The 27,803-nt window shown below is 45.9% G+C and overlaps 2 protein-coding genes across 6 annotated transcripts in view; one reads left to right on the top strand and one right to left on the bottom strand.

Moving 5' to 3' along the window:
• Nucleotides 1-14,144, top strand: part of STOM (stomatin) — a 28,774-nt gene extending 14,630 nt beyond the window's left edge. For both annotated transcript variants that reach the window (XM_077836069.1, XM_077836068.1), the window contains exons 5-7: nt 7,889-8,092; nt 8,847-8,981; nt 12,164-14,144. In XM_077836069.1, the coding sequence (XP_077692195.1) occupies nt 7,889-8,092; nt 8,847-8,981; nt 12,164-12,358 (534 nt within the window). In that variant the 3' untranslated portion in view covers nt 12,359-14,144. The remainder of the gene's footprint in view (nt 1-7,888; nt 8,093-8,846; nt 8,982-12,163) is intronic.
• A 2,915-nt stretch (nt 14,145-17,059) lies between these two features.
• GSN (gelsolin) overlaps nt 17,060-27,803 on the bottom strand; it is a 53,349-nt gene continuing 42,605 nt past the window's right edge. For all 4 annotated transcript variants that reach the window (XM_077836012.1, XM_077836014.1, XM_077836011.1 and 1 more), the window contains exons 10-17: nt 26,949-27,082; nt 26,180-26,270; nt 24,587-24,757; nt 23,467-23,641; nt 22,202-22,326; nt 18,976-19,053; nt 18,190-18,250; nt 17,060-17,449 (exon numbers count right to left, since the gene is read on the bottom strand). In XM_077836012.1, the coding sequence (XP_077692138.1) occupies nt 17,280-17,449; nt 18,190-18,250; nt 18,976-19,053; nt 22,202-22,326; nt 23,467-23,641; nt 24,587-24,757; nt 26,180-26,270; nt 26,949-27,082 (1,005 nt within the window). In that variant the 3' untranslated portion in view covers nt 17,060-17,279. The remainder of the gene's footprint in view (nt 17,450-18,189; nt 18,251-18,975; nt 19,054-22,201; nt 22,327-23,466; nt 23,642-24,586; nt 24,758-26,179; nt 26,271-26,948; nt 27,083-27,803) is intronic.

The following is a 27,803-nucleotide window of genomic DNA, read 5'->3' as shown; positions in this document are numbered from 1 at the left end:
GACCGACCCTTGCGGCACTCCGCTAGATACTGGCTACCAACTAGACATGGATCCATTGATCACTACCCGTTGAGCCAGACAATCTAGCCAACTTTCTACCCACCTTGTAGTGCATCCATCCAGCCCATACTTCTTTAACTTGCTGACAAGAATACTGTGGGAGACCGTGTCAAAAGCTTTGCTAAAGTCGAGGAATAACACGTCCACTGCTTTCCCTTCATCCACAGAACCAGTTATCTCATCATAGAAGGCAATTAGATTAGTCAGGCATGACTTTCCCTTGGTGAATCCATGCTGACTGTTCCTGATCACTTTCCTCTCATCTAAGTGCTTCAGAATTGATTCCTTGAGGACCTTACTACCATGAAAATCAGGCTCCATGATTTTTCCAGGGACTGAGGTGAGGCTGACCGGCCTGTAGTTCCCAGGATCCTCCTTCTTCCCTTTTTTAAAGATGGGCACTACATTAGCCTTTTTCCAGTCGTCCGGGACTTTCCCCGATCGCCATGAGTTTTCAAAGATAATGGCCAATGGCTCTGCAATCACATCCGCTAATTCCTTTAGCACTCTCGGATGCAACGCATCTGGTCCCACGGACGTGTGCACGTCCAGTTTTTCTAAATAGTCCCGAACCACTTCTTTCTCCACAGAAGGCTGGTCACCTCCTCCCCATGCTGTGCTGCCCAGTGCAGTAGTCTGGGAGCTGACCTTGTTCGTGAAGATAGAGGCAAAAAAAGCATTGAGCTTTTTCCACACCCTCTGTCACTAGGTTGCCTCCCTCATTCAGTAAGGGGCCCACACTTTCCTTGGCTTTCTTCTTGTTGCCAACATACCTGAAGAAACCCTTCGTGTTACTCTTAACATCCCTCGCTAGCTGCAACTCCAGGTGTGATTTAGCCTTCCAGATTTCATTCCTACATGCCCAAGCAATATTTATATACTCATCCCTGGTCATTTGTCCAATCTTCCACTTCTTGTATGCCTCTTTTTTGTGTTTAAGATCAGCAAGGATTTCACTGTTAAGCCAAGCTGGTCGCCTGCCATATTTACTATTCTTTCTACACATCGGGATGGTTTGTCCCTGTAACCACAATAAGGATTCTTTAAAATACAGCCAGCTCTCCTGGACTCCTTTCCCCCTCATGTTATTCTCCCAGGGGATCCTTCCCATCAGTTCCCTGAGGGAGTCAAAGTCTGCTTTTCTGAAGTCCAAGGTCCGTATTCTGCTGCTTTCCTTTCTTCCTTGTGTCAGGATCCTGAACTCGACCATCTCATGGTCACTGCCTCCCAGGTTCCCATCCACTTTTGCTTCCCCTACTAATTCTTCCCGGTTTGTGAGCAGCAGGTCAAGAAGAGCTCCGCCCCTAGTTGGTTCCTCCAACACTTGCACCAGGAAATTGTCCCCTACAGTTTCCAAAAACTTCCTGGATTGTCTGTGCAACGCTGTATTGCTCTCCCAGCAGATATCAGGATGATTGAAGTCGCCCATGAGAACCAGGGCGTGCAATCTAGTAGCTTCTGCGAGTTGCCGGAAGAAAGCCTCGTCCACCTCATCCCTCTGGTCCGGTGGTCCATAGCAGACTCCCACCACGACATCACCCTTGTTGCTCACGCTTCTAAACTTAATCCAGAGACTCTCAGGTTTTTCTGCAGTTTCATACTTGAGCTCTGAGCAGTCATACTGCTCCCTTACATACAGTGCTACTCCCCCACCTTTTCTGGCCTCCCTGTCCTTCCTGAACAGTTTATACCCATCCATGACAGTACTCCAGTCATGCGAGTTATCCCACCAAGTCTCTGTTATTCCAATCACATCATAATGCCCAACTTTGCCAGGACCTCCAGTTCTCCCTGCTTGTTTTCCAGGCTTTGTGCATTTGTATATAGCACTTGAGATAACCTGCTGATCACCCCTCATTCTCAGTATGAGGCAGGAGCCCTCCCCTCTCACACGCTCCTGCTCGTGTTTCCTCCCGGTATCCCGCTTCCCCACTTACCTCAGGGCTTTGGTCTCCTTCCCCCGGTGAACCTAGTTTAAAGCCCTCCTCACTAGGTTAGCCAGCCTGCTCGCGAAGATGCTCTTCCCTCTTTTCGTTAGGTAGAGCCCGTCTCTGCCTAGCACTCCTCCTTCTTGGAACACCATCCCATGGTCGAAGAATCCAAAGCCTTCTCTCTGACACCACCTGCGTAGCCATTCGTTGACTTCCACGATTCGACGGTCTCTACCCAGGCCTTTTCCTTCCACAGGGAGGATGGACGAGAACACCACTTGCACCTCATACTCCTTTATCCTCCTTCCCAGAGCCACGTAGTCTGCAGTGATCCACTCAAGGTCATTCTTGGCAGTATCATTGGTGCCCACGTGGAAAAGCAGGAAGGGGTAGTGGTCTGAGGGCTTGATGAGTCTCGGCAGACTCTCCGTCACATAGTGAATCTTAGCCCCTGGCAAGCAGCAGACTTCTCGGTTTTCCCGGTCAGGGCGGCAGATACATGACTCAGTCGCCCTGAGGAGAGAGTCCCCGACCACCACCACCCGCCGCCTCCTCTTGGGAGTGGTGGTCGTGGAACCCCCAACCTTAGGACAGTGCATCTCATGCCTTTCAACTGGTGGAGTCTCCTTCTGCTCCCTTCCCCCAGACGTATCCACTCCCCACAATGGTACCTGTGGAGAGAACATGAAAACGGTTACTTACCTGTATCTGCGTTGCTGGTACATGGACGTTCCCCCTTCTTCTTCTGGAGGTCACATGTTGCCAAATTCCTTCACCGTCCTCCTGTCCCCGCTGCGCAGCCTGCTCTGAATCTTCAGAACCTTGTGCCCGTAGAAGCATATCCTGACGTCTGTCCAGGAAATCTTCAGTTTCTCTTTTGCAACGCAGGGTCGATACCTGTTGCTGCAGACCTTGAACCTTTTCTTCCAATATGGAGACCAGCTTGCACTTTGTACACGCAAAGTCGCTTCTGTCCTGTGGAAGAAAGACAAACATGGCACATCCAGTGCAGGTCACAACAGCTGAACACTTCCCATCCATATTACCTTCCTACTACGAGCTTCCTCAGGAGATGCAGTAATTACTCAGAGAAGCCATTAGGGTGTAAGCCTCAGTGGGCTCACCCCAGGCAAACTCCTGCTGTTTGCTGCTCTGCCGTCCCCCGCTGGTTCCCTGCCGCTCAGCTGGTTCGCGGAGCGCCGGCTTTTTTAAACAGCCAGGCTCACCTGAAACAAAACACTCCCAACTCCCGCCCTTTTCAGCCAACCAATCTGTTGGTGTTGATCAAATCAGTTTTGTAAGACATGCCAATGGAACTATGTGTGTTGGATTCTGAGCAGTGTGATCTGACACATTCAAAACTCTTTCCTTATGATGTTACTGCTCCAACAAGTTTGTAACTAATGTATTCTGGGGTGTAAGGGAAGCAAGTGAAGCTGGCCAAGCAGACCACATGCCCCCTCCTCCTCCATGACCCTTGCCAAAGGCCACAATCCCTTAGACATGGACTCTACTTTTCCCAGCCCTGCACAGTGCAATGTGTTTTTATCATCATCTTAAAATAACCTAATATTATAAGCAGCCTCATGATTTTATTTTGTACGTCATTTTCCCTTGCCAGAGATCATCTCTCCCTAAATCACACTTTGTTGTATCTATCCTTGACTATAAACTCCTTGGAGAGAGGAGGTATCTTTGTTCTCTCAATTAAGTGCCAAGTGTGTGTCTTGCGCTGCTTACAAATATTAAAAAATAATACAAACATAATAGATCATTAGAACTTGGCTTGGAAAGTCGCTGCAGCGTACCATTCCCACGGCAATACAGATATAACATTTTAGTCCAATTAAAAGCATGCAATGGATGCTCAGCAAATCCATGTCTCATTCAGTTAGCAACATCCATAAGAAAAGCAATCAATAAAGCTGGTGCCAGGCCAGATGAAATCCGTTAGGACTTCTTGCTGGCAAAACTAATTTCTTAAGTAGCCAGGTGATGGGAATGGTTCCTCGCAAGCTTTTCTAGAGTAGTTTTGGAGTGTTTTTCCCCATTCCTCCAGTTTACCAGGAGAGCCAAATTCAGTGCTTTAACAATTAAAAAAAAAAAAAAAGTCATAACCTTGCTGCAGTTTGTTCCTACTATTCAGAGAGATCACACTGCTGAAAGATCCCACAAAACCCCTGAAGAGCCATATTTACCTCTTCTCTTTTCTTGCATTTTTTTTTTTTTTTTTAAGGCTGGCTGCTGCTTGGGAAGTGCTGTTTTTAAGCAGCACCATTCCAGCTACTCTTTTAATCTTTGTGGAGGCATCTGAATGCAGAGCTCTGTGTTCCTTGGCAAACCACAGTATTTTCCTCTCTCCTTTGAACCCGTTAAGAAGCGATACGAACACTTGGTCCTGAAGACGAGAAAGGGCTTCTGCCTCGGGTCTGGTTAAGTTGTCGTATGAGTGCTTGCAATTTACGTTGTATTTATGCACATAGAATGGTAGAGCAATTTAAAACCACCTCATCCAGCCAAGGTCAAAACTGTTTTATGCTCAGAGAGGAAAGAGCACAGTTAGGTATTGTGTTGAGCCTTCCTTTTCCTATGTATGCACTTTTGTAACACGTGCTTTAAAGAGTAGTATGGAAAAAGTCAAAGTCCGATGTAGCTGTAGCTCACGAAAGCTTATGCTCAAATAAATTGGTTAGTCTCTAAGGTGCCACAAGTATTCCAGTCCTTTCTCTGTGTAAAGTAGGTGATAGTGGTGTTATAAACTGACGTAAATTGGTTGCCTCTTGCTATACTTGGAGTGCTGGATTAGGCAACATGTAATTGAGCTATTTGTCTCCATAATGTCCTACAGCTATAAGAGTGCAAAAAGGATTATTCAGAAGAAAAGCATCTGCAGTTGCAAAATACTTGCAAGGATTGTCAGTGGCTTGGGCATTGACTGGCAGAAACCTCTCTCTGTTGTATAACTTTATAAGGCAAGGTATCTTATTTGGGGGTTGACACTTCTCTCTAAAGAAGCTGGCACTGGCCACTGCTGAGATAGGGTCACAGGCTAGGTTGGTTTATATGGCCATTTCCATTTTGTCAGGTAAGCACTGACTAATGGCATTGTCTTCTGTTTTACCCACACCTACATGGAAATTCCTGTTTTGAGGCATTCCTTTTAAAGAGCAGAGTGAAAAAAACACTTCCTTTTTTCCTATCTGGTTACTAAGTAGGTCACCTACTTTATTCTTGTTTTATATATTGACACACACAGTCAGGTGCATCTTATCTGATGAGTGTGGTCTCATAAGTAATGTACCATGGATGTGAGAATCACAAGCACCCTATATCTGCTATGAGATGGCATCCATGTTATAAGTGACCTCCCCACATATACAAATATCAAACAAGTCATCTGTCATTACATGTTATTTTGATAGTCTGCTTTTTTGCTCTTAACCAGAGAGCAGTTCTTAACCATGTGCAAATTGAATGGTCCAAACTCCTACCTTTGCATTTAAACAAAAACATAAAAACCTTGGAGTATTCTCAGCCCTATTGCTTTCTGAATGTTCTCAGAGCCTCCCCTGCCAGAAGGACGTAAGGATTTGGGCACTCAATGATGTACATTGCCTCACGCTACTATTCAGTCCAGGGTGCTAATATAAGCTTTTGCGCACACGCTGATATATGGTATCTGTCCTTTTATCTTGCAACTTTGCTTATGACAGATTAGTCTGCTCTGCTTTTGGGAAATATCCTGGAACTAGCAAAGCTTCCCATCTGCAGGACAGGTATATTTAGTGTAAATCTCTCTTTTTAATGAGTGGGGTTTTTTTGTTTGTTTACCTATATGGGGATTTTTAACACCTCATGATCTTGAGGTCAATAACACCTTATTGCAAACCTAGCAAAAAGTTACTTTTCAGTGACAAGCGGCTTGACCTCAAATTCCTCCTAGTCTAAAGGAGTTTAAGCCTGAGATGGTTCATTCACATATGTGTATATATAAATATACATACACATGTGTGCCCCTACATATTGTATTCTTTTGAGATAGAAACAACCTACAGTTTTAGGACCCCCTCCTAGCAGACTCTGGATTGTTCCCCACATAGTATTACCAGCATATAGTTGTGAGGGATAAAGATATAAATTTAGGTACAGACCTGAGTAGCTCTTAAATACTTTACTAAATTACCTTTAACCTTGGGAGAAACATTGTGACTCTTGATGCAATTTTGAACAAAAAACAGCTTTATTATTTTTATGGATTTTATTACAAATTAATAAAAGGCAACCTTAAAATCAAAACTCCTACCTACTATAATTTTTACTGAACTAATTAAGGATTAAACAGCACAAGTATCAAATCAAAATTACAGTTAGAATGGAATCAACTATTCACCAGCTCATTGAATGAATACAATCAAGACATGACTCATGAAGTTAATGTAACACATGATCAGTTTTATACGTACACTCCCTGGAAACCTAAGGAGGTTCCCTGTTACTAGGTGACTTCTACAGCTGACTCATTCCCTGACCAGTTTATTTCTACTGAGGTGCACAGTGATTAACAGCCTGTAAGTTCCCTTTGGGAGCAGAATAGTTTGCACAGACACATTTGTATTGTCCAGGTTAACACAAAGTGATTTAAAATAGGTCTTAGAATTTGGATATGCATGTGCTATTTCTTACATGCATACACGCACACATACTTGCTCATTCACATCTTAGAAAGCATTAGAGGAAAAATCATAATTGGGGTGATAGGCTTCCCTGGCAAACCACAATAGGGAAAAGAAAAAGTTCAAATAAAAAACAGAGAGTGACTCTTCAGTTCACTGGTCTTCAGAACATCAGAGGCAGGACTGCAGTTCAGGGAACCAGAGGATGTTGTCGCTGCTCGATACTTTATACTGGCTGGCAGCTCCTCCAGGCACTTGGCTGGTCAGGCTGACATGGTCTGTCCTTTCCTTCCTGGGAGAAGGAGAAGCAGCCGCCCTTCTTAGTGTTGTGATGGCCAAGGATGATCACACAATCTTTTGCATTTACCTGGATCTTAAATGTTGTGATTATAGCCTGCTCCACCCCTTGGCAGCTCCCCAGAACTTTTCAGAGTATATCAGGGGTTACAGGTCTGGCTGAGGGTGGGACAGCTTGACCTCTGGCCAGTGCGAAAAGTCCATCTCATATGGGCAGTCTGAGAATATATGTCACCAGACATGCTCCAAAAATATCAGATCAACAGGAGATAACCCCACAGCTGTGCTTTTGGCTCCGCCCCCGGTACCTTGTCTGGGGAGATACAGATTGTCAAGTACCTCTGGGTTTCTATACGTTCTTGATGTGAACAGTGATGTAATAGCTTCTTGTTTCTTATTTCACGTATACTTAGGCCTGGTCTACACTGGGGGCGGGGGAATCAATCTAAGATACGCAACTTCAGCTACGAGAATAGCGTGACTGAAGTTGACGTATCTTAGATCGACTTAGAATCACTTACTTCGCATCCTCGCGGCGTGGGATCGATGGCCGCCACTCCCCCGTCGACTCTGCTTCCGCCTCTCACCCTGCTAAAGTTCCGGAGCCGATCCGGCGGGTAGTGTAGATGTGGCCTTAGACTCATCCATATTTCATTCCCTTAGTATTCCTTAAAATATTCTGGGCTTTTTGCTGGCAAAGCATTGGAGCGCTAACAATTGGTGACCTCATTGGATGAAGGTCATCTCAAAGCAAAACACCTGTCAGATTCTATTAATATAAATCCTACTTAAGCTTAAAAGAAGAAGAAAAAGTTTACAGAACCTAAAGAAAATAGAAACTTATAGACTAGGCCTCGCTCAAATAGGCGTCTTTTTCATTCGTCGTTGTTGTTCTGCTTAATTATTAGCCTTCTTACCTCCCTATAGATCCTTACCAAGGACTCTGTGACAGTTAATGTGGATGGAGTGGTTTATTACAAAGTTCAGAATGCCACCCTGGCTGTTGCAAATATCACAAATGCTGACTCGGCCACCCGGCTCCTGGCACAAACCACCCTGAGGAACGTTCTGGGGACCAAGAACCTCTCTCAGATCCTGTCTGATCGAGAAGAAATTGCACACAGCATGCAGGTATGAGCAATGTTGGGTGCATTGCTTCTCAAATCAGAAAAGCTGAACTATAGGGCTATGAGCCCCTTGCAGGGTCAGGCTTGTACACCAGTACAGAGAAGAGCTGAGCATATCTAGGTGAACCTTGGATTTGGGGTTTTGTATAAAGTTTCCATGAGAGCTGTTGCAACAGCATACAAATTTTAAAAGGAGCAAATAAGGCAATAATGGGCTAGTGACGCAATGAGATCTAGTTTTTAGCTTTAAAAATTGTAAGTGGGAGGGTGGAGTAAAGAAAAATAATCCCAAAGAGGGAAAACTACTGCCTGACTCTTAATAAAAAGGTCCTGCCCTGAGCTGTGAAGACAGCTGCAGAGGGATGCTAAATTGTGTTCATAGACCCTGGAGAAGACCCTCCACAGCTAGGTGCAGACAGAATCTTGGGACAGAGGGAGGACCACTGTGCTGATCCCAGTTGTCTGAAGGGTGGGTTGCACCAGTATTTTAGGCCTATGTTATAGTTCGAAGAGATGACCACCAGTTTGTGCACCCTTCCCAAAATGTTTGCTATTACGTGGATCAACGATGACACAACAATCAGCTAAGCGCATCGAGATCCTCAGATACAAGGAGTAGTCCGAGTATTAATATTATTGACTCTCAATTCATGTGTTCTGTGTCTTTGTTTAAACAAAAAGTTATTTTTTTTTACCTATGATTTTTGTAAGGTAGCCAAGTAAATGAATCTAGCATCTTTGTCCTGCCTCTTTAACAGGTCACACTCGATGAGGCAACAGATGAATGGGGGATTAAGGTGGAACGTGTGGAGATTAAGGATGTGAAGTTACCAGTCCAGCTACAGAGAGCAATGGCTGCTGAAGCAGAAGCTGCCCGGGAGGCAAGAGCCAAGGTAATACAGTAGCTTCAACATACTTTGTGTTTTCATCAATAACTTCACGTGAAACTCTCTCTGAGGATGGAGATCTTCAGCCAGACTAGCATGGGGTATGCAGGGCAAAATTTGTTGGTAGAGCTGTCTTTGGAAGCCAGAACTCATCCTGGGTCACACCATCTGTCTCACCTTTGTGAACCCTGAAATCCCTACTTTCCCCCCAAGAGCAAGTTCTGAAAAACTTAAATAGAATGGAGTCTTGAGAGATCATGTGATCTAGTGGCTGAAGTGTGAGACTATCATGACTTCTGCATTGTTTCCAGCTCTTCTATTAACTTACTGTGGCTTTAGCCAAGGCCCTTATATTCTGTCTCCATTTCTCCATTTGGAAAAATATATATATTTATATAATGCATTAGGGAGGTCATGAGGCTAAATGTTTGTAAAGTACTCTGCACTCCTCTGCATTTCCGCAGCCCTCTTAATCCATTTGGTTGTGTTACTCCCTTTTGCTTGTAATGCAGGGTGGGAAAATCTGATGTAAAGCATTTTAAGATCCCCTAAGATTTTTGGTTTTGATAGGTGGAACTCAGCCCTGTTGCTACCTCAGGGAAGCTTTCTCACTTGAAAGGACCTTGTGCTGTGGAACTTGCTCCCTCTGGTGGTTTCCCGATCCTCTGGGGAACCCGGAAAGCATTTTGTGTGCTCTATATTTACTGGAAAAGAAAAGGAGGACTTGTGGCACCTTAGAGACCAACAAATTTAGTTTCGTTTCTAAGGCTCCACAAGTCCTCCTTTTCTTTTTGCGAATACAGACTAACGGCTGCTACTCTGAAACCTATATTTACTGAGGTAGCTTGAATGTGAAACTGCAGGTTGTGTTTAAGAATTCCAGTCTGAGACAGTGGCCGATGCAGCTGGCCCCAGGGACTCCAGGTCCTGGGGCAGTCAGAGCAGCCGCTGGCCCCCCAGGGCTTCCTCCTCCCGGCATGGGCCAGAGCGGCAGCGGGGCCTCTCCCCCCCCCCCCCCCACACCGGGTCACCTCCCCCCACCCCAGTGGGGGCCGGAGCAGCGGTGGGCCTCCTGGGGTTCCTCCCTCACAGCAGGCCCCCAGCTTTCCCCGACCCCTCCCGCCACAGCAGCCTCCTCCAAGATTCAATGGTGAGTATTTTTAGTATAAATCATGAACAAGTCAGGGGCCGCAATTTTTTGGTTTTTAGCCCGTGACCTGTCTGTGACTTTTTTACTAAAAATACTCATGATTAAATCGCAGTCTTAATTATCATATACAAACAGAGGAGAGACTCACACCTAGGGAAATAGTTAGTGAGCCCTCTTGAGCCACTTGTATAGTCCTGTTTAAAAATTGTTCAGACTCTCTTATATTTCCGTGGGGGAATAAAAAGAAAAGCAAATCTGTATTTCATTAGACCCTGGTGCTGTGAGTTATGGAAGGTGGACTTGGGAGGGCAGCTAGAAAAAGACCTTGGTTCTAGGCAATAACTTGTATGTTCCAAACGATGATTCCTAGACCTGTTTTGCGGTAACTAAACAGTTTGCAATCTGCAAATAATTTAACTTAGTTTGGTGGTTAAAAGGATGGAGAACCACTGCAAGAGTAATCAGAGTGGACTAGATTATATAGAAAGAAGTATCCTCCACATACCTACCTTGCCCCACTCTGGAACCAGTACACTATAATTCACCATGCCACCACCCTTATCCTATCTAGTCTGGCTTCTGTGGGTTTAAAGGGATCTGGTATTGATGCACAGTCTCTGATCTGGACCCCCGGTGGGATTACTAGCTGGTGAGGTCTATAATCGTGAGTTCTGATGTTGTTGGTTTAGCTGTTTAGTATGTTGCAGTCACCCTTAAATCTGAGGACAGCCACTTTATATCTGCCTCTTAGCTTGTTTCATAGCTTGATATTCAAAGTGAATCTTAGGTCACTGAAATATGAAGATAAGTTTTATTCCTCTCTATCCCATCCCTCCCAGGGGCATCTAGCAGTAAAGTCCATGAACATGCTGCTTTGATTTAGCTTACAGTAGGAGTCATGTTTAATTTATAACTTTATTGCAGTGGATTCAGGTTTAATTGGCCCCTCCTGGCTCCTCTGCTCAGGTTTCTGTAGTACAGTTTCCACAAAAAGTGCCTACAAGGTGCAGCAGCATGTGTTATAGTCCCCTCTGCTGGATGCTGAAGGGGGTTGTTTGGCAGGGTCCTGGCAGCTGTTTCATAAGTAGGGCCCTACTAAATTCACGGCCATGAAAAATGCATCACAGACTGTGAAGTCTGGTCTCCCCTCATGAAATCTGGTCTTTTGTGTGCGTTTACCCTATACTATACAGAGTTCATGGGGGAGACCAGTGTTCTCAAAAAGGGAGTTGCAAGGTTATATTAGTGGGGGGTCATGGGTATGGCCACCCTTACTTCTGCGCTGCCTTCAGAGCCGGGTGGCCAGGGAGCGGCAGCTGTTGGCCGGGTCCCGAGCTCTGAAGGCAGCACCCTGCCAGCAGCAGCAGCGCAGAAGGAAGGGTGGCGACACCATACCACACCACCCTTACTTCTGTGCCGCTGCCTTCGGAGCTGAGCAGCCGGAGAGTGGCGGCTGCTGACTGAGGGCCCAGCTCTGCAGGGCTGACTGAGGGCCCAGCTCTGCAGGCAGCAGCGCAGAAGTAAGCGTTGCAATACCACACCAGGCCATCCTTACTCTTGCATTGAGCTGGCGGTGACTCTGCCTTCAGAGCTGGGCTCCCGGCCAGCAGCCGCCGCTCTCCAGCCGCCCAGCTCCGAAGGCAGCGCTGCTGCCAGCAGCAGTGCAGAAGTGAGGGTAGCAGTACTGCAAACGCCCCCCCCCCCCCATAAACACACACACACACCTCCTTTTGGGGTCAGGACCCCTACAACACTGTGAAATTTCAAATTTAAAAAGCTGAAATCATGAAATTTTTTAAAATCCCATGAACGTGAAATTGACCAAAATGGACCGTGAATTTGGTAGGGCCCTATTCATAAGGTACAAATCTCTTAGGTTGTAAACCAAATCTGCACAAAGGGTGCCCAAAACTTTTGTTTGAAACTCTCCCCCTTTTTAGCACTGTCTTGTCTTACAGCTGAAGAGACTGAAATGGTCAAACTAGCCTCCATTTTACACTCTGGTAGACCTGCTGTTTCATGCATTTTTCTTCCTCAGGTAATTGCGGCTGAGGGTGAAATGAACGCCTCCAGGGCCCTGAAAGAAGCCTCTATAGTTATTTCAGAGTCCCCTGCTGCCCTTCAGCTTCGCTACCTTCAGACTCTGACCACAATCGCTGCAGAGAAGAACTCCACCATAGTCTTCCCCCTGCCCATAGACATGCTGCAGGGCATCATAGGTGGAAAATGCTAAACTTGTTGGGATGTAGCGGAAGAGGGATCTTCCCCAGCAGGGCTGATCTGTGAAACCAAATTAGCTGTTAAAGCTTAAAGCAATGTTCGCAGAGGGGATCTTTAAGGGGGCCTTTTTTGTGTGTGATACTTGAGTGTGTATGTGAATGTGACTGATCAAAATCTTCTGCAATTTATATAAACAAACTCTACTCTTAATTTAAAATAGATGCTTATTTTAATGTTCCTGTGGATCACAAGCTTTTGTTACCTGCACACACATCCTGTTTGCAAATGGTATGACCACTTTGTGTGACAAGCTCAGTTTTGGAAGAGCTGTGAGATTATCACTCACCAGAGAAGTGGTTACCTCTCATCAGTCACACACACTCTCTGAGGTGATGTTCCCTTTAGAGAAAAGGGTCCCTGGCACTGGGTGTGGAGGGAAAATGGCCCCTTACCACTTGCTTTGTGGCCAATAGCTTTGTGAGTTGGAATCTCTTGGAAGCCACACAGACTGCTCCTTTAGTTCTTCCCATTTGCTCAAGTAAAACAATGTGTATACTCAATATCTCTGAAAATCAGGTCGGTGGCTTCTTAAAATGGAGTCTTCCCTCTTGCAAGATGCAGCAGTTTGCCAGCACTGCTGAAATGAAACTTTCCACCCCTGTAACAGCAGAAAAGGTATGAGCACACTATAGTTACGGATACGTTTGTATACGCTATCCAGTTGTCACAGTTTGTGTGGCTGTCTATTGATTAATGCCTTTTTTTAAAGCACTTAAAATGTCTCTGGATCTGCCTTTATTTGTGCATCCTCTTTTTCAAGGAATGTTCCTTTTTAAAAAAAAAAAATTCTGAGTTTCATTTGTAAATAAGTAGCCTTTTTGGTCTTGATTTTAAATATGCTTGTAAACAATTCGAAGTGCTATATGTTAGTCCTAAGACTTGCATCTCTTGCAGATAAGGTAATTTTAAAGTCTTGTACTTCATTTTTTATAAAAGATCTATACACAGCTTTTCTGTCCGGTAGAGGAAATTTTTGGCTATTTTTATGTGTTTTCTGCTGAAAAGCAACATTTGACATTTAACACTTACAGTTGTGATTGCATACTATGTGAAGATTTCATAACCTTTTACATTTTGTCTTGTTAATCTTAGTGCAGTGTATGTGTGGTACAAATTAAACATTTCTGTGTTCCAGTGATAACTATGCTAGCAGAGTTATCTTGTTTTAAAGAATCATGCAAGAAAAGACAATTAGCTATTTGGTCCACCATTTCAAAATTCAGTCAACTCCCCTCTTTTTCTGATCTCAAAATTGGATTCCTTATTTGTAGTTTGGATTCGCTTTGACTCCCTTACTAATGTAATACTAGAAGTTTCATTGCTTTGATTTTTACAATTGGTTTTGCTCTGTGCAGTGCTACTAGTTTTACAAATCTGTCTCATCTGACAAAGCAAATGATCACAACAGAGAAAGCAAACAGGAAATAAAAATTCTCACCGTGATTTGCTAAACCAGAAGCTCATGGATTCTTCAGTTCTGCTAATCCTTGCCTTCATGTGCATATCTGTGAAATGCACAGCCATATCTTGCACCTGTTTAGCAGATGTAATTAGAGATTGTGGTGAGATGTTGAGCCAGATTCTGCACTGGAACAACTCCACTGAACTGGGCCCCTCATCTTTAAGTATCTTTAGTTGGCGTGCAGGACAAAAATAAACATAAAGAAAATGATGCATGGATTCCAGAAGTGCCCTTGTTCTCACACTGCCCTTAATAAAGTATGTATTTTCTTGTTTAATCACTTCTCAGGTGTGATTCATTTTGTGTTCACATCACTTCTATAGTAATGGAATGATGAGCCAAAAAGCACCTTTTGTTCTTGACCAGCATTTTCTAGATGAATTCTTGTTGCCCCACAAACTGACTATGTGCATTAAGAACCCTTCTTGGAGCAAAAAGAAAAGGAGTACTTGTGGCACCTTAGAGACTAACCAATTTATTTGAGCATGAGCTTTCATGAGCTACAGCTCACTTCATCGGATGCATACTGTGGAAAGTGTAGAAGATCTTTTTATATACACACAAAGCATGAAAAAATACCTCCTCCCACCCCACTCTCCTGCTGGTAATAGCTTATCTAAAGTGATCACTCTCCTTACAATGTGTATGATGATCAAGTTGGGCCATTTCCAGCACAAATGGGTGGGAGGAGGTATTTTTTCATGCTTTGTGTGTATATAAAAAGATCTTTTACACTTTCCACAGTATTTATCCGATGAAGTGAGCTGTAGCTCACAAAAGCTTATGCTCAAATAAATTGGTTAGTCTCTAAGGTGCCACAAGTCCTCCTTTTCTTTTTGCAAATACAGACTAACACGGCTGTTACTCTGAAACCTTCTTGGGGCACTCCATTCTACGTTGTGCATGACTAATGGTCAGTCTTCTTCTACCTACATGCTATGAGTCAGGATTTCCTGTACGACAAAATGTAGTACACAATCCTTTCATGAGGGCTTATTAGCTGTAATACTGGCGATGTAAGTGGTGGAATAGTCCAGTTTTGGTACTGTGTAATTAAGCAGTATGTAACAGCTCCTTTCATTTGTAATGGACCGTTTGACTTACTAGGATATTGGAACATACAAAGTCTAATTGGAATGCACTTGAGTGCCTGGCATTTGTTCTGCAGCTGTAAGAATTAGCAGTTGAGCTCTACTTGCCCTGGCTAGTTGGTAGGGGATGCCATTAGTTCTGGAGTCCAGTAAGAGAAATCACTGTGGGCAGCTGGGAAAAGGCTTTTAGGGATTTGTGAAAAGACGCAGAGAGCGGCTGCATGATTGCACAGACAGTAACTTGGTGCCTAATTCTAACCAGCACGGCTCAAAGTTCAGTACTAATGCTGTGCATGACCCTTTGTTTGCACCTTCCCCCTTAGCTCACTCCATTGTTTCATACAAATGAAAAGCTCTTGCTCCTTTCCTGAAGTGTCTGTACTCCTGAAAGGAGTGTAAGCCAGGGCAAACTCTCCATATAAACCACTTCTTGTACAAGTTGATACCAAGAGGTGACAGCAGCAAATTAAGAGAGTAACAAATGATTTGTTTCACTTGTAAGGAAACACACAACTTTTCTGTGTTTTACAGTGAGCTGGAGCCCGGATCATTCTTTTAACAGGGAGGAAACACAGGACCAATAAAGCTGAATATAGTTCTGCTGAGTAGCAGTTACTATGCTGTTTTAAAAACTAAAGGCCAACTGTGGTGTATCCGCCTTCAGAACTAAAACCTTATAGGGACTTTATACTGTTCTCATGTAAAAATGACAGAATAGATTTTCTTTGAGAATTGAGAGGGAGGGTCCAGTCTGATGCAATTGCAGCCTGAGTGAAACGGTCATCCCCAACATGAGATCATACGCAGGCATGCTGGCCTCCCCTCCACTTAATATTCTGCTAGGACATGTTGCATTTCCAGACTCAAGAACAGCTGTGTGAAGGGGAGCCATGATAACACAGCACCATTCCTTTCTCTCTAGGTGAACAGTCTTGGCTACTTTTTTATTTGCACTTTATATCCAGAGATTCCGTCTAGCCTTGATTTTATCAGCAGCTGCTTTTAGCATTAGCCTCTACTGTTTCTTCCAACAGAGATCTTGCTACAGCTTTCCCCAGTGGCACATTCTTTATGGAACCAGTATGCTGCCTTTTTTGAGGCCTTTTCTGTAATACCAGAGTGCTGTAGGCTGAAACCTGCAGAGCATCTCTCTTGTGGCAGAAACTGCAACATGCTTTTGCAGGCAGCAATGCTAACAGCTGTTGATGATAAAAAGCCCAGCTCAGATAATTCAGTCTCACTCAGTTAGTAACAAGGCCAGAGTGGTTATTCCATTCAGCTGCATTTTATGGCAATGAAACCAGCTCTCCTGGGAGTACCAACGAGTAGCAACATATCGGATCCATAGTGTAGCTGCATGGTATTGTTCTGTCTGCACGGTGCAAGCCTCGGCCCTGGGGTTCAGCATTTCACTCAATACATGAAGATGCTTTTGTGTGTAGTGCTGGGGTTCCAAGCCTGCTACGAGCAACAGGTTAATAAAATGAACAATTTCCTGCAAGGATCTAGCATTAGTTCATTAAAACATCTAAAGCAAGTGGACCAAAGAGGCAGCTTCTATGATAGCGGCAAAGAGTCCTGGGGCATCTTATAGACTAACAGACGTATTGGAGCGTGAGCTTTTGTGGGTGACTACCCGCTTCGTTGGTATTCACCCACGAAAGCTTATGCACCTATATGTCTGTTAGTCTATAAGGTGCCCCAGGACTCTTAGTCTGGATCTGTAAAAGTAGCAAACACGGCTACCCCTCTGATACTTAGCTTCTATAATATATTCCATAATATATTCCTACCAATTCAGTCCTTTTCCACACACTTAGAAGCACTGGAATAAAAAAAACCCAAAAACTTTAAAAAGACCATAATTTGCTTCCCAATCATTGGCTAGTTTTGTGCAATAATAAAACATTAGTAACAGATCTGCACCAACAGAGGGACCTCACAGGTGGCAGCTAATGCATTTGTGAAAGTGGCACAAAGAAGTTTGTGTTTTTTTAAGTCTCTATTTCAAGATAGTCCAAAGTTTAGACCAACGCTGCAATACAATTTCTGTTTAACCCAGTTTTCTTCCAAGTAGCTGAAACAAAACAAACAGGAACAGTTTTAGTGTTCGCATGTTTCTTGTAAGCTTTATTGTATTAAATACCATGTTCAAAGCAGTGGGTAAAGTGGTAGGACGACTCATGAATTTCTTTAATTATTGCACAGCTAGTTGGCTATTAGAAACAGTTGCCACATTAATGTGCCTCCTGCAGGAGGAAGTAGCTCTGTAGGCATTGAAGGCACCGAACTTGCTCTATTTAAAAAAGGATCCTCTTTACTTAGGCAGCCAGCTCTGCCATGGCCCTCTCCAAAGGATCAACAGTCCAGTAATCATCATCCCAGCCCAGGAACCAGCCAGAGAAGGTGGGAGGTTCGAATCCTTGCTTGATGATAGCGATAGGAGTTCTCTTATCTCGGTTGGCAGGATCAGTCTCAATGTACCTTTTAGCTGCGAATAGACAAGAAGAGCCCATAATCCATATGGCATCTCCATATGGAGTAATCAGAGAAAGAGTCTCTAGAAAAGCTAAAGGTAAAACAGAGGCATAATGTCAGGCTGGCTCTAGTTTCTGAAATCTTTTTTTAAAGAGGGGACACTGCTCATGGGGTTTTATCTAGGGCTACTGGCAGCCTGTCCCAGGAGCTGCTTTCAACCACAAGCCAAGCTGCTGGCAGGGTTCAATCAAGGTTATAAACTGCTCTTTTCACATGTGATTTACATGACTCTCCCCCAGTGAACATTACTATTTAAACAGCAAAGCGCCATCCTATCCTGTCAGACACAAAGTGATCACTTAACTCCCATTAGGGACTTAACCTTCCATTAAGAACAGCTGTTTGCCCACTGTACTGCTCAGCTGTGCATTTAGGTGTAGGGCTTACAGGGCAGGCAGCTGAGACAGAAAATTATGGGTTCTCTCAGTCACAAGTAAAATCATTCATCTATCCTAAGGGTTATTTTTTCACTGCTGGAAGCTGAGGGCCCTATGCATGAAAACCAGTAGCTCCTGAGGCAGAGCTACAGGGATCCTTCCAGATTCCTACAGACATAAGTGACTCCTTGTAAATGTACTCGTCTGTCAATTTTATGCTGTCATGAACTCGTTCAAGCCTCTGCTCCACGTGATCAAACTGGAGGTGGAGATCAATAGAGAATAGTTATTTAGGAGAGGGGCATGTGATTGTTACCGGATGTCACAGCCTCCGTCTTTTCCTCGTCATGAGCCTCATTTCCAATCCAGACAAAGACCTACAGATTCAAAATCAAACAAACAGCGTCAGCCTCTATCTGGAGTGAAACAGAAGTCTGAAAAATGTCTCCGGGCGCATAATACAGAACTTTAATAAATCCATGCTACTTTGACTGAATTACTCATCCCGGTAAACAACGTGAATGCTACTGCTGGCGAAGTTTAAGAGAGAGCTTCTGGCCAGTAATAAGTCTTCACTGCGGGGACAATTACATGCTGATCTGATACTTGGGAGAATCCGCTGGTGTTTGAACTGCATCTTTACACTGAACAGCTACAGTGTGCCCCTCGCCAAACTGCCTTTTGGTTGACCAGGGCAAGGCAACCAAGAAGCCGTCTTTTTTTCCTTAAGAAACCAGTAGCCAATATAATTATTTGTTAAATGCTGATTACATGCTCAGTCATATACAGACAAGGCATGGGACCAACCCCTCACGAGCAGACTGTGCTAGGATCTACCATAGCCTGTCTCCTTTCGTTCACCATCTGACCAAAGGACGTGGCAGGTGCCCAACTCTACCCTCAACCTTTGGGTTAAAATGAATATAGTGTAATATCTGATCCATCCTCTGTTGGGTGAGTTGGTCCCAAACTTTAGGGGGGTGGATTCCATGATCTTTTCCTTTCTAATTATTGTGACTGTCAGTCTCTCACCCTAAAGCCACATGGCCCACATGCAATATCCTCTCTTTGCTTCCCTCCTAGTAAATATATTTGGAGGTACCTGGTCCCATGTGTCAAGGATCATAACATCATCTGTAGCAAGGTCATCTTGGATTAGCTCTCCAGGAACCTCTTCAATCTGAAAAGAATGAAGTTAGAGGGGGATCAGATTCTTCAGGGGGAGCCACCCAAGTTTGCATCATTTTATGTCACATGGGCAAACCAGCTCATGGAGGCACTGATAAATACCACTGGGGAATGAGGTGTGTGATGGTACAGTCTATCTCCTTACGGGCAGTGGAGCCTAAGCATCAGCCCACCCCAGTCACGTGACCTGGCCCTTTAAGATTTTGGGACATCTGAGGTGTAAAAACATGTACATTCCATCTGTGTTAAATTATGGCTGTGAAACATGGACATTCAAACAACCAAATAATAAAGAAACTACAATCCTTCAAATTAGGGTGTTATGGAAGAATTCTGAAAATATGGATAGACCACATAACCAATTAAAATGGACTGGGATTTGTAGGGCACATTTTAAGAGGTTCAGGGGGCAATGCATTCTTACAGGTACTGGAAGGGAAAGTTGATGGCAGAAGAACACAAGGCAGAAAATGATCTTGGCTGGACAATGTGGTAATCCTGGGTGGATCAAAAGGTGTATTCATCCACAAAGAGATTAGCAGAGGATTGTACAGACTGGGCTACCATGGTTACAAACCTCCAATAATGGACATGACATATAAGAAGAGGTGTGCAAGGACCTAGGAAATACTAGAAGACAGGAAGAGGTCCTGGGAATAAAAAGAAATTGGGAAGAAAACCCATTACTGTCTCTTTAAGGGTCTGGGACCAAAGGCCCTGCAGAGTAGGTGGGGCAACACTCCCCTCTCTCCCAGCCAATTGGGATGAGCTTTGGGAAGGGGATCAGCATATATGCTGCCTCCTGGCAGGCACCAGGGGGGACCTGGTGGGAGAAGGTTGGCTTATTTGCCTGCTGAATCTGGCAAACTTGAGATCTAATTGGAGGTAAGGTGTCAGCTGAAAGGGAAGCTGGCTAAGGCCCTACAGTTGGCCTAAATCACTATCTCAGCCCCAGGGAGAGCTTGGGGGGAAGGAGAGACTCCTGTTCCAAGGAAACAGAAAGGGAGAGAAAAAGGCTGCCTGCCTGAAGTACAGCCCAGCTGCTGCCAACAAAGCTGGGAAGGGCCTTAGGAAGCTCCTCAGTAACTGCTTGGGAAGAAGTTGCATGAGGAGACAGAGCTCTGAGTGGGAACAGTGGAGTCTGCCTTGTGAGGGACACTGACAAACAGGGAAAAGATAGGAGTAGCCCAGGGAAGTGGCAGTGGATTGGAATGAGCAGCCCTTAGCTGCACAACACAGGGTCCCTGGGCTGGAGCCTAGAAGAGCAGATAAGTTCCCCTTCTCTCCCAGTAAGAGAGCATAGCCCATAAGGCTAGCTTAGTCTTTGCTGTAACACAAGGAAATGACAAGCCTGCATTCTGTCAGACAGTAGTTTAAGCAAATTGTCATAAGTATAGTCAGCCTGGGACCACAGGCTAGATAAATGGCCTAATAGTAATGCTTAGATTTTGGGGAACTAGGAACAGTTTGCTTAATAGCAGAAGCTGAAACCTAATGGTAAACAGCAACCGCAAGATCATGGAAGTAAAAACTGCAAATCTGCTCAAGCAAGAGGTGACTAATATAATGAGCTAAATGTCATTAATGTATTAACCTATAGGATAAGTAACCCCAATATTGTGAGGGTGAGGAAGTTAGATTTGGGCATGTGGGGCAGGGATAGCTCAGTGGTTTGAGCATTGGCCTGCTAAACCCCGGGGTTGTGAGTTCAATCCTTGAGGGGGCCATTTGGGATCAGGGCAAAAATTGGGGATTGGCCCTGCTTTGGGCAGGGGGTTGGACTAGATGACCTCCTGAGGTCCCTTCCAACCCTGGTATTCTATGAAAGTCTAAGCCTTTACATGAATAGTCATAATGATGTTCAGACCCTATAATAGGGCAAATTACCATGTAGAAAGGAACTTTTCTTATCATTGTCCGTGTTCCATCATTTGCCCCTTGTACTCTCTTGTTCTCTACCACCAGTCTTGGGCATTGAGAAATGTGGACCATCAGATACATTTGGCATGCCAGAGACAATGCTGGTCCTTTGTCTCTTACCACCAGGGCCTCCAGGATGGGTGTAATTATGCAAATCTAAGAGCTTATGCGAAGAATGATACCAGAGACAGGAATATTACATTATTGGGGATATCTGTTTATGTGGCTTGGAGCTTTTCTGGATTTATTCCTTATTTTAATACAAGTCTCGGCTTTCCCCTCAGTTGGCATGTCCTTGCCATACGCCCAAAGGGTCCCTACAAGCTATTGAACTCATGGGTTTTAGTTCTGTGTCCCCTGATTCTGGGACAAGAACCACATTACCTTTGGATCAAGTGGCCATCACTGCACGTACTATTGACTATTCAAAAGGACTGGGCAACAAGAGGAAGCACAAGCATTAGGATTTAAAGAGGCAAAAGACAAATTGGTCCCAGATGGGAGCTGAAGGCCTGGCATACAGAGCATTCAGCTTTGATCTTTTTTCCTGTTACCCCAGAGGGGCTGAACTGAGAGAAGACCCGCCCAGAAGGCCTGGCCATGGAAGCTGGAGATTGCTACAGCCCAGGATGACAGATGACGGGGGTCTGGCACTAGAGAAGAAGTCCAGCAATGCCACAGCATGTCCCAAAGGGGTGCTCTGGTGGGGACAAGGTGCATTAGCATATAAGGGAGGGGAAATTTGCATGGTACCTGATCACACACCACCTAGCTGGCCAGTGTTACCAGCCTTTTTCTTCCATAGAAACCAGTTCGTTCACAGTTCATGCAGTTAAACAGAGTTTAGTCTCTGGTGCTGCTTAGTCATTCACACACCGCATTCTCCTAATCCTAACACCTGTCACTCAGCAAGTGCTGGAGTTAAAGCCAAAACAGCCTGACCACCAGCCTCCAGCAAAGGAGCCCTAGCTTGATGCTGCAGGGATTCAGTGGAACGGGAACAAGGCTTTAGAGCTGGCTGCTTTCTTTGCAGCAGAGTGGCGCTAATACGCTCCTTCTGCAGAGTCCCCTGGGGAGGAGCCCCCTGGGCATTTGTTGGGGAGTGGCCTGGGAGGTGGAACTGTAGCCTACTGCCTGGCTGAGATGGGTTTTCCCCAGTCCTGGCTGCTGGAGGATTGATTCCTTATGAAACGCCGCCTCTTAGTCCATCACACACTCACAATGAAGCGTCCGCTCTTGTTTGAGCAGGTAAAGAGGCGAGGGGGGTTAACGTCCATTTTCCTGTCCTTCAGCCGGGGGGAAGTGCGATACACTGCTTTTCCACCCAGAGCTTCCCAGAAGCTATCTGTAAGAGAGAGGGGTATGCTGATGCTCCTTCCATGTACACCCGCTGTCAGGCCACTTGGGGGCTTCCCGCCCTAAGACCTCGCTAATTCCCTCTGCCTGCCTGAGACCTGGCTGGACAGAGGGCCATGCTGCTCATGCACAGAGCATGGCCAGGAGTGTTTGCTCTCCTTATGCCTACAGCAACCCCCCCCAGTGGCCACTACACACGAGTATCGAAAGGTGCTCTGGAGTGGTACACTGCACAGGTGCAGAATGGCCAAACTGTGCCCAACCTTGGGGCTGCAGGGGCAGGGGGGCAGGGAAGGACCCCTCCTGTGCTCCCTATAACATGCTTTATCCAAAACAATGGGACATCAAAGGCACATCCCTTGCCCACCCACAGACCGCAAGGGGCTACAGCAGAGTCAGATCATGAACTCCAGTGACTTATGCTTCAGTGGCACATCTGCTCCCGAATACGTCTGCGCGGGAACGCTGCCGCAGCCGAGGGAGTCGCACGGGATCCTTGACCTGGGAGGGCAATGCCACGGTCCCGTGGTAAAGCTGATGATATCAGAGCACATGATATCCCCAGCTTCCTGCTTGCACGTTGATCAGGTAGTCAAGAGGCTAGAATCTTTGTATCTCAGGGAAGGGGTGGGGTTGACTTTGTCCCCTGATTAGAATTGGCTCCAGCCATGACTCTCCCCTGGTGACTACCAAAGGCATCAGGAGGGGAATCTGTTTTTAGCAGCAATGAGATGGGGTGAAGCAAATATTTAGGTCCCTGCCTGCTATACTGACCTGATAATTTGCAATGGGTGTTCAATGGGTCCCCAAAGCAACCTTCCCTCTTTTGGGTGTGTGCAATTTTAAAACTGCTCCTACTCCCATGGCCTCTCCCCGATAAGCCAGAGGCCTCTTCACTTGAATATCTCCTGCTGAGTGGCTGGACTCCCCCCTGTATGAAATACCCTTATCTCTTTCAGTGCAGAGCCTGGAAGGATGAGCTTCCCTGAGGCAGAACTGCTGGTCACCTCTCTGATTGGCCTTGATGTGGGAATCCCAAAGTAAATACCCATTGGGCAACTGCCAAGGAGAGGAAGAAATTGCAGCTACAATGTAAGGAATCTGTGTGGCCCAGTCAGGCCTCCCTCACCTGGCTCGCTGCCCTCAGCAATTTGTACTGGGCGAGCTCCCAGAATCTTCAGCAGCTCTTGTGCCCCAGATATCTCGGTGTCGCTGGCTGCTTGGCCAACCCAAAGGTAAGCAGCGGAGGGAGTTTTCAGGACAAACACATCGTTTGAGTTCAGTTCACTGGCAACAGCATCCAGCTGGAAAGCAATAGCACCATAGCTATCAAACAGGTTGGTACTTTCGCCACTGATAGATATATAAGGACTATGATCAGCACCCCTGGCACTGCTGAACAAACTTTAACCATCCACTGTAAAAACATCAATGACTAAGGGATAACAGTCAAGCTGCCGAAGCAGAAAGATTGTATAACAAACATGAGAAGATTAAATAGGTGTGTATGTGTGGCATGTGACGACCTGAAGCCGGAATAGGTAGGGCTGGGATCTTGCCAGAGCTCACAAACAACAGCAGGATACTTAAGTACTCGGAGGGGAGACCTCCACAGAACAAACTCCATGCTGCTGACATTGGTGATTCTGTAGTTGGCATTTTTCCCCTGGGTCAGTAATGAACCAATACCCTAGCATGGAGCTAGGAGGCTGCTGGAGTATTTATGACTAATGAGCAAGATTTATTTTTTTATTCTATTTTATTTTATTTATTTTGCAAGAATAGGGGAATGAACCCGAGTCCTGGCTCAAATTCTATTTGGATACAAGATACTTCTCACTTCCTGCCTTTAGCTGTTAAGTGCCATTGTTGTGTGCTGTTAAACCAACTGCTGCATCCCATCCCAGAGGCTGATGCTCTTCAAAGGTGCATGAAAGTCTCACTTTATATTAGTATGCAAAGTCCTTTGGGCACTGTGGAGAAAAGCCCCTAACAATATAAAATGGTATTAATAAACTCATGGGACCAGAGTGATTATTACTACTCACCCATGGGGAAAAGGGGAAGCTCTTGATAGCTTATCTAGACACCAAAGTTTGTTTCAATTCAGCACAAGTCCCACAGAAAGTTTAACCTGGCCTTGCCTCTGCTCTCAGAGGGAACGTGGTGTGACAAGATATAAGATTTTACATTCCAACTGCTACGTGTGAACCCACTGTTCGGGGTTTTCTGGCTTTCCCATCACGTACCTCCACTGCTCTAGTGGCTCCAGAGGTGCTGGACCGGACCTGAAACAGCCGTGTTGCAGCTGGTGCTGTCTGGCCTCCATCCCTGGAGGTTCCACCCTTGTAGACAATCAAAGGTTTCCTGCCAAACATGCTCATTAGATGAGCTGGCTCTTTTCCCTGTACCACTCGTTTCTGGGGGGAAGGAAACTCAGTGTCACATATGAGATGATGCAGATCAGCCAGGGATTCCCAAATAGGCTGCTCCTTTTCACCCTCCGAGCATGCCCTCACTGGGAGCAGGGAACCAAACCACTGCTTCTCACACAGAAACTGGTGTGTGGGTAAATTAGGCCCTCAAAATTGCATAGGAGGGACCTCACATATGGCAGCCTGACCTAGAGTGACCAGATGTCCCGATTTTATAGGGACAGTCCCGGCATTTGGGGATTTTTCTTATATAGGCTCCTATTACCCCCACCCTGTCCCAATTTTTCACATTTGCTGTCTGGTCACCCTAGCCTGACCCGACTAGCAGCAATAAACACTAGTGTAAAGAGAGTTAGGTGCCTTCTAGCTACACAGCTGAACAGCCACCTCATCTTTACTGTTCTTTGTCAAGTCCTTTGAGTGGGACCGGGGCCACCTGATGTAGATGCAGCTATAAAAGTCCCTTGTCACATTGCAGAAACCACCTGAAAAGGTGGCTTCTTGCACCGCAACTGAAGAAGACACTAACAGGATCATAACAGGAAGCAAAGCTGGTAAGGGCTTAGTCAATAACTTTTACTGGGCTCCTGGCTTTGCTTGGCACAAAGCCTCTTCCAAGCAGCTCTGGCAGGGCAGGGTGTGCAAAGGCTGCTGCACCATTGCTGGGGTCTGGTGGCAGAGAACTGCATGGGGAAATGAACGTGCAATCAGGCCCATTGCCATCCAGTATCATAGGAGGAAATGGACCCTCACCACAGATATGATGTTTGCACTGAAGAGGATCCTGAAACCATCATGGGATGGATTTCAGTCACCACCTCTCCTTTAGAGTCATGAGAAATCTACGAACCACGCGCTCAGGGAACTGATGAGTTACACACTTTTTTTCCCCCCTTTAAAGACAAACTGCGTGTTTAAGCTTCCTGCTGCAAAACAGTCACTTCCCTGAGCCCCTCAGGCCTTTCACTTTTGGTGGGGGAGGGGGCAGTGGAAACCCTGGGCAATTCATTCGGCTCTTGGGAGCTCTTTGCCTCTTTCTCCCTGGTGCCAGAGGCTCTCCTCTTACTCACATTTCTTTTCCCTTGCACTTTGATTTTTAAATACAGCCAAGAATCCAAACAGATGTCTATGCTGACTCTGGAAGTTTGCACTTCAGATCAGTACAGCAGCCTACAGAAAGGGAAGCTAAATATATCCAAAGTTTTTCCTCTCCTCCCTGCCAGCAAGCAGCGTCAGCTACCGACACTTTGCACCAACTGTCATGATGCAAACTTTATTCACCCCTGAGCATTATTAACAGTGAGGCACAGAAGGACGGCGTCCCTCACCGGAGTGGGGTGCAGGAAACTGGCTTGCCATGGCAAAGGCACACATGTCATTAGTTACAGAAGCGGTGAGTTTATCTACCTGCACAGGGCTGCCTCCCAGCTCTTCGTCCAGCTGGACGCTGAGGAAAGCGGAGGTTGTGATCTCATCCTGGGAGGAATCTGCACCCTGCCTGAAAAACAGAACAAAATCTAAGTCCTCAGATCACAGTGAAATTTCCTAAGCCCTAGTAGAGAGGTCAGGAAAAGGCAAGGGACTCCTGGTTGTTAACCGACTTGCACAGCATTTCGCTGTAGGTGTGGAGAGGGATCCGCTAACAGACAGAGAATGGAATGTTTAGGAAGGGAGATCAATGCTTTTCAAGATGAGCAGGGTTTTCCAAGTATCCACAGTCTTCCATTGTGCCTAACCCTGTGGTAGCTGATTTAACAAACAGCTGCTGTGGCTGTTAGCAGGAGCCACTACTCAACCTCCACACTGTGAACGCTCCCTTAAGATTTCAGCTGCACAGCTCATGATGGTGTGTAAGCCACATGAGAGCGCTCTCCTCCCCTGGCAGTGGCTGCTGCTTCCCCAGTTCCACTGGGGCCTGCCTGGAAGGCCCAGTCAGTGTGTCTGATTCCTTTTCGCACTGACCCCTTCTTACCCCCACATGCCCCAACCCCTACTATCCTCCTACTAGTATTTGGCCTTCAGGGGGAGCCTCTCCAGGGAGAAATCTAATTTCGGGTGGATCCCGGGGTAAGTGGCAGCCCATAATGATATGATCTCACAGCAGTGGACTCCAGTCCCATGGAGTTACAGTGCAGGGCATTTGCTTTTTGGCTCCTCTCCAGAAAATCCCTCTTACCATGTATAGATAATTTGTCCCATTTTTCCACCGTGCTTGTAGTCGTACAAGATAATGTAGCTGTCCCCGCCATAGAACTGGCCATACAGCGAAGGATTCACGGGCACTTTAGCAGAGCCTTCTATTCTCCAGATCTACAAAACCAGCAGCAAGAAGGGGGAGGGGAAATACCTTCAACCAGGAAATGTGAGAACAGAACAAACTGTGCTACATTAACAAGGGGCTTTTTTTCCTCTTTACTTCACATATTCAACCTCCTATGAGTCATGGCCCTGCAGTGCCACCTGCCGGGGAAAGGTGGTAAAACAATGAGCTCTTCCCACAGCCAGTGACATACAGCTTTGTGCAAAACCTTCCCAGAGAGGCCCAGAATCAAGGCAAAACTTGCCTGGTTTCGTTACAAGCCCCAGACTTGGGCCAGATACACCAAAAGGCGCAGAGCCCTTGGGGTAAATGTGGGGCCGAGTGCCTGTGGGCTGGGTGACTAGTCTTCTTGCTGGCTTGGTGGTACCCAAGAGTTTCTCCAGCCTAGGGCGACCTTGGGCTGAGCTTTCAGCCGGGCTGGTCCCCCAGGTTTCCAAAGGGGCAGGCATTGGCCAGGACCTCTTTTCAGTTGGAACTGGGATTGCACAGCAGAGAGAAGAGGATGCCTCAGCGTTTAGCCCTTCTGAGCACAACCTCAGCCTGGCTTTTTTGCACAAACCCAGGAGTCCAGGTGGAGAGGGGAGAAGCTCTCTTGGGCAGTCCCTCTGCCGCAATGCACTCCCAGACTGTCACCCTCCCCTTCTCCCCTGCCAGGAGGCAGATAATGGAAGAATCAAGAGGAGACAAAAACTGGATCCTGGGGGTGCTGGT

The sequence above is a fragment of the Eretmochelys imbricata genome, chromosome 16 (assembly GCF_965152235.1).
Source record: "Eretmochelys imbricata isolate rEreImb1 chromosome 16, rEreImb1.hap1, whole genome shotgun sequence".
In the NCBI taxonomy this organism is placed as follows: domain Eukaryota; kingdom Metazoa; phylum Chordata; order Testudines; family Cheloniidae; genus Eretmochelys; species Eretmochelys imbricata.
Note: the sequence above shows the minus strand (reverse complement) of the source record. Positions and strands in the feature narration are given on the sequence as shown.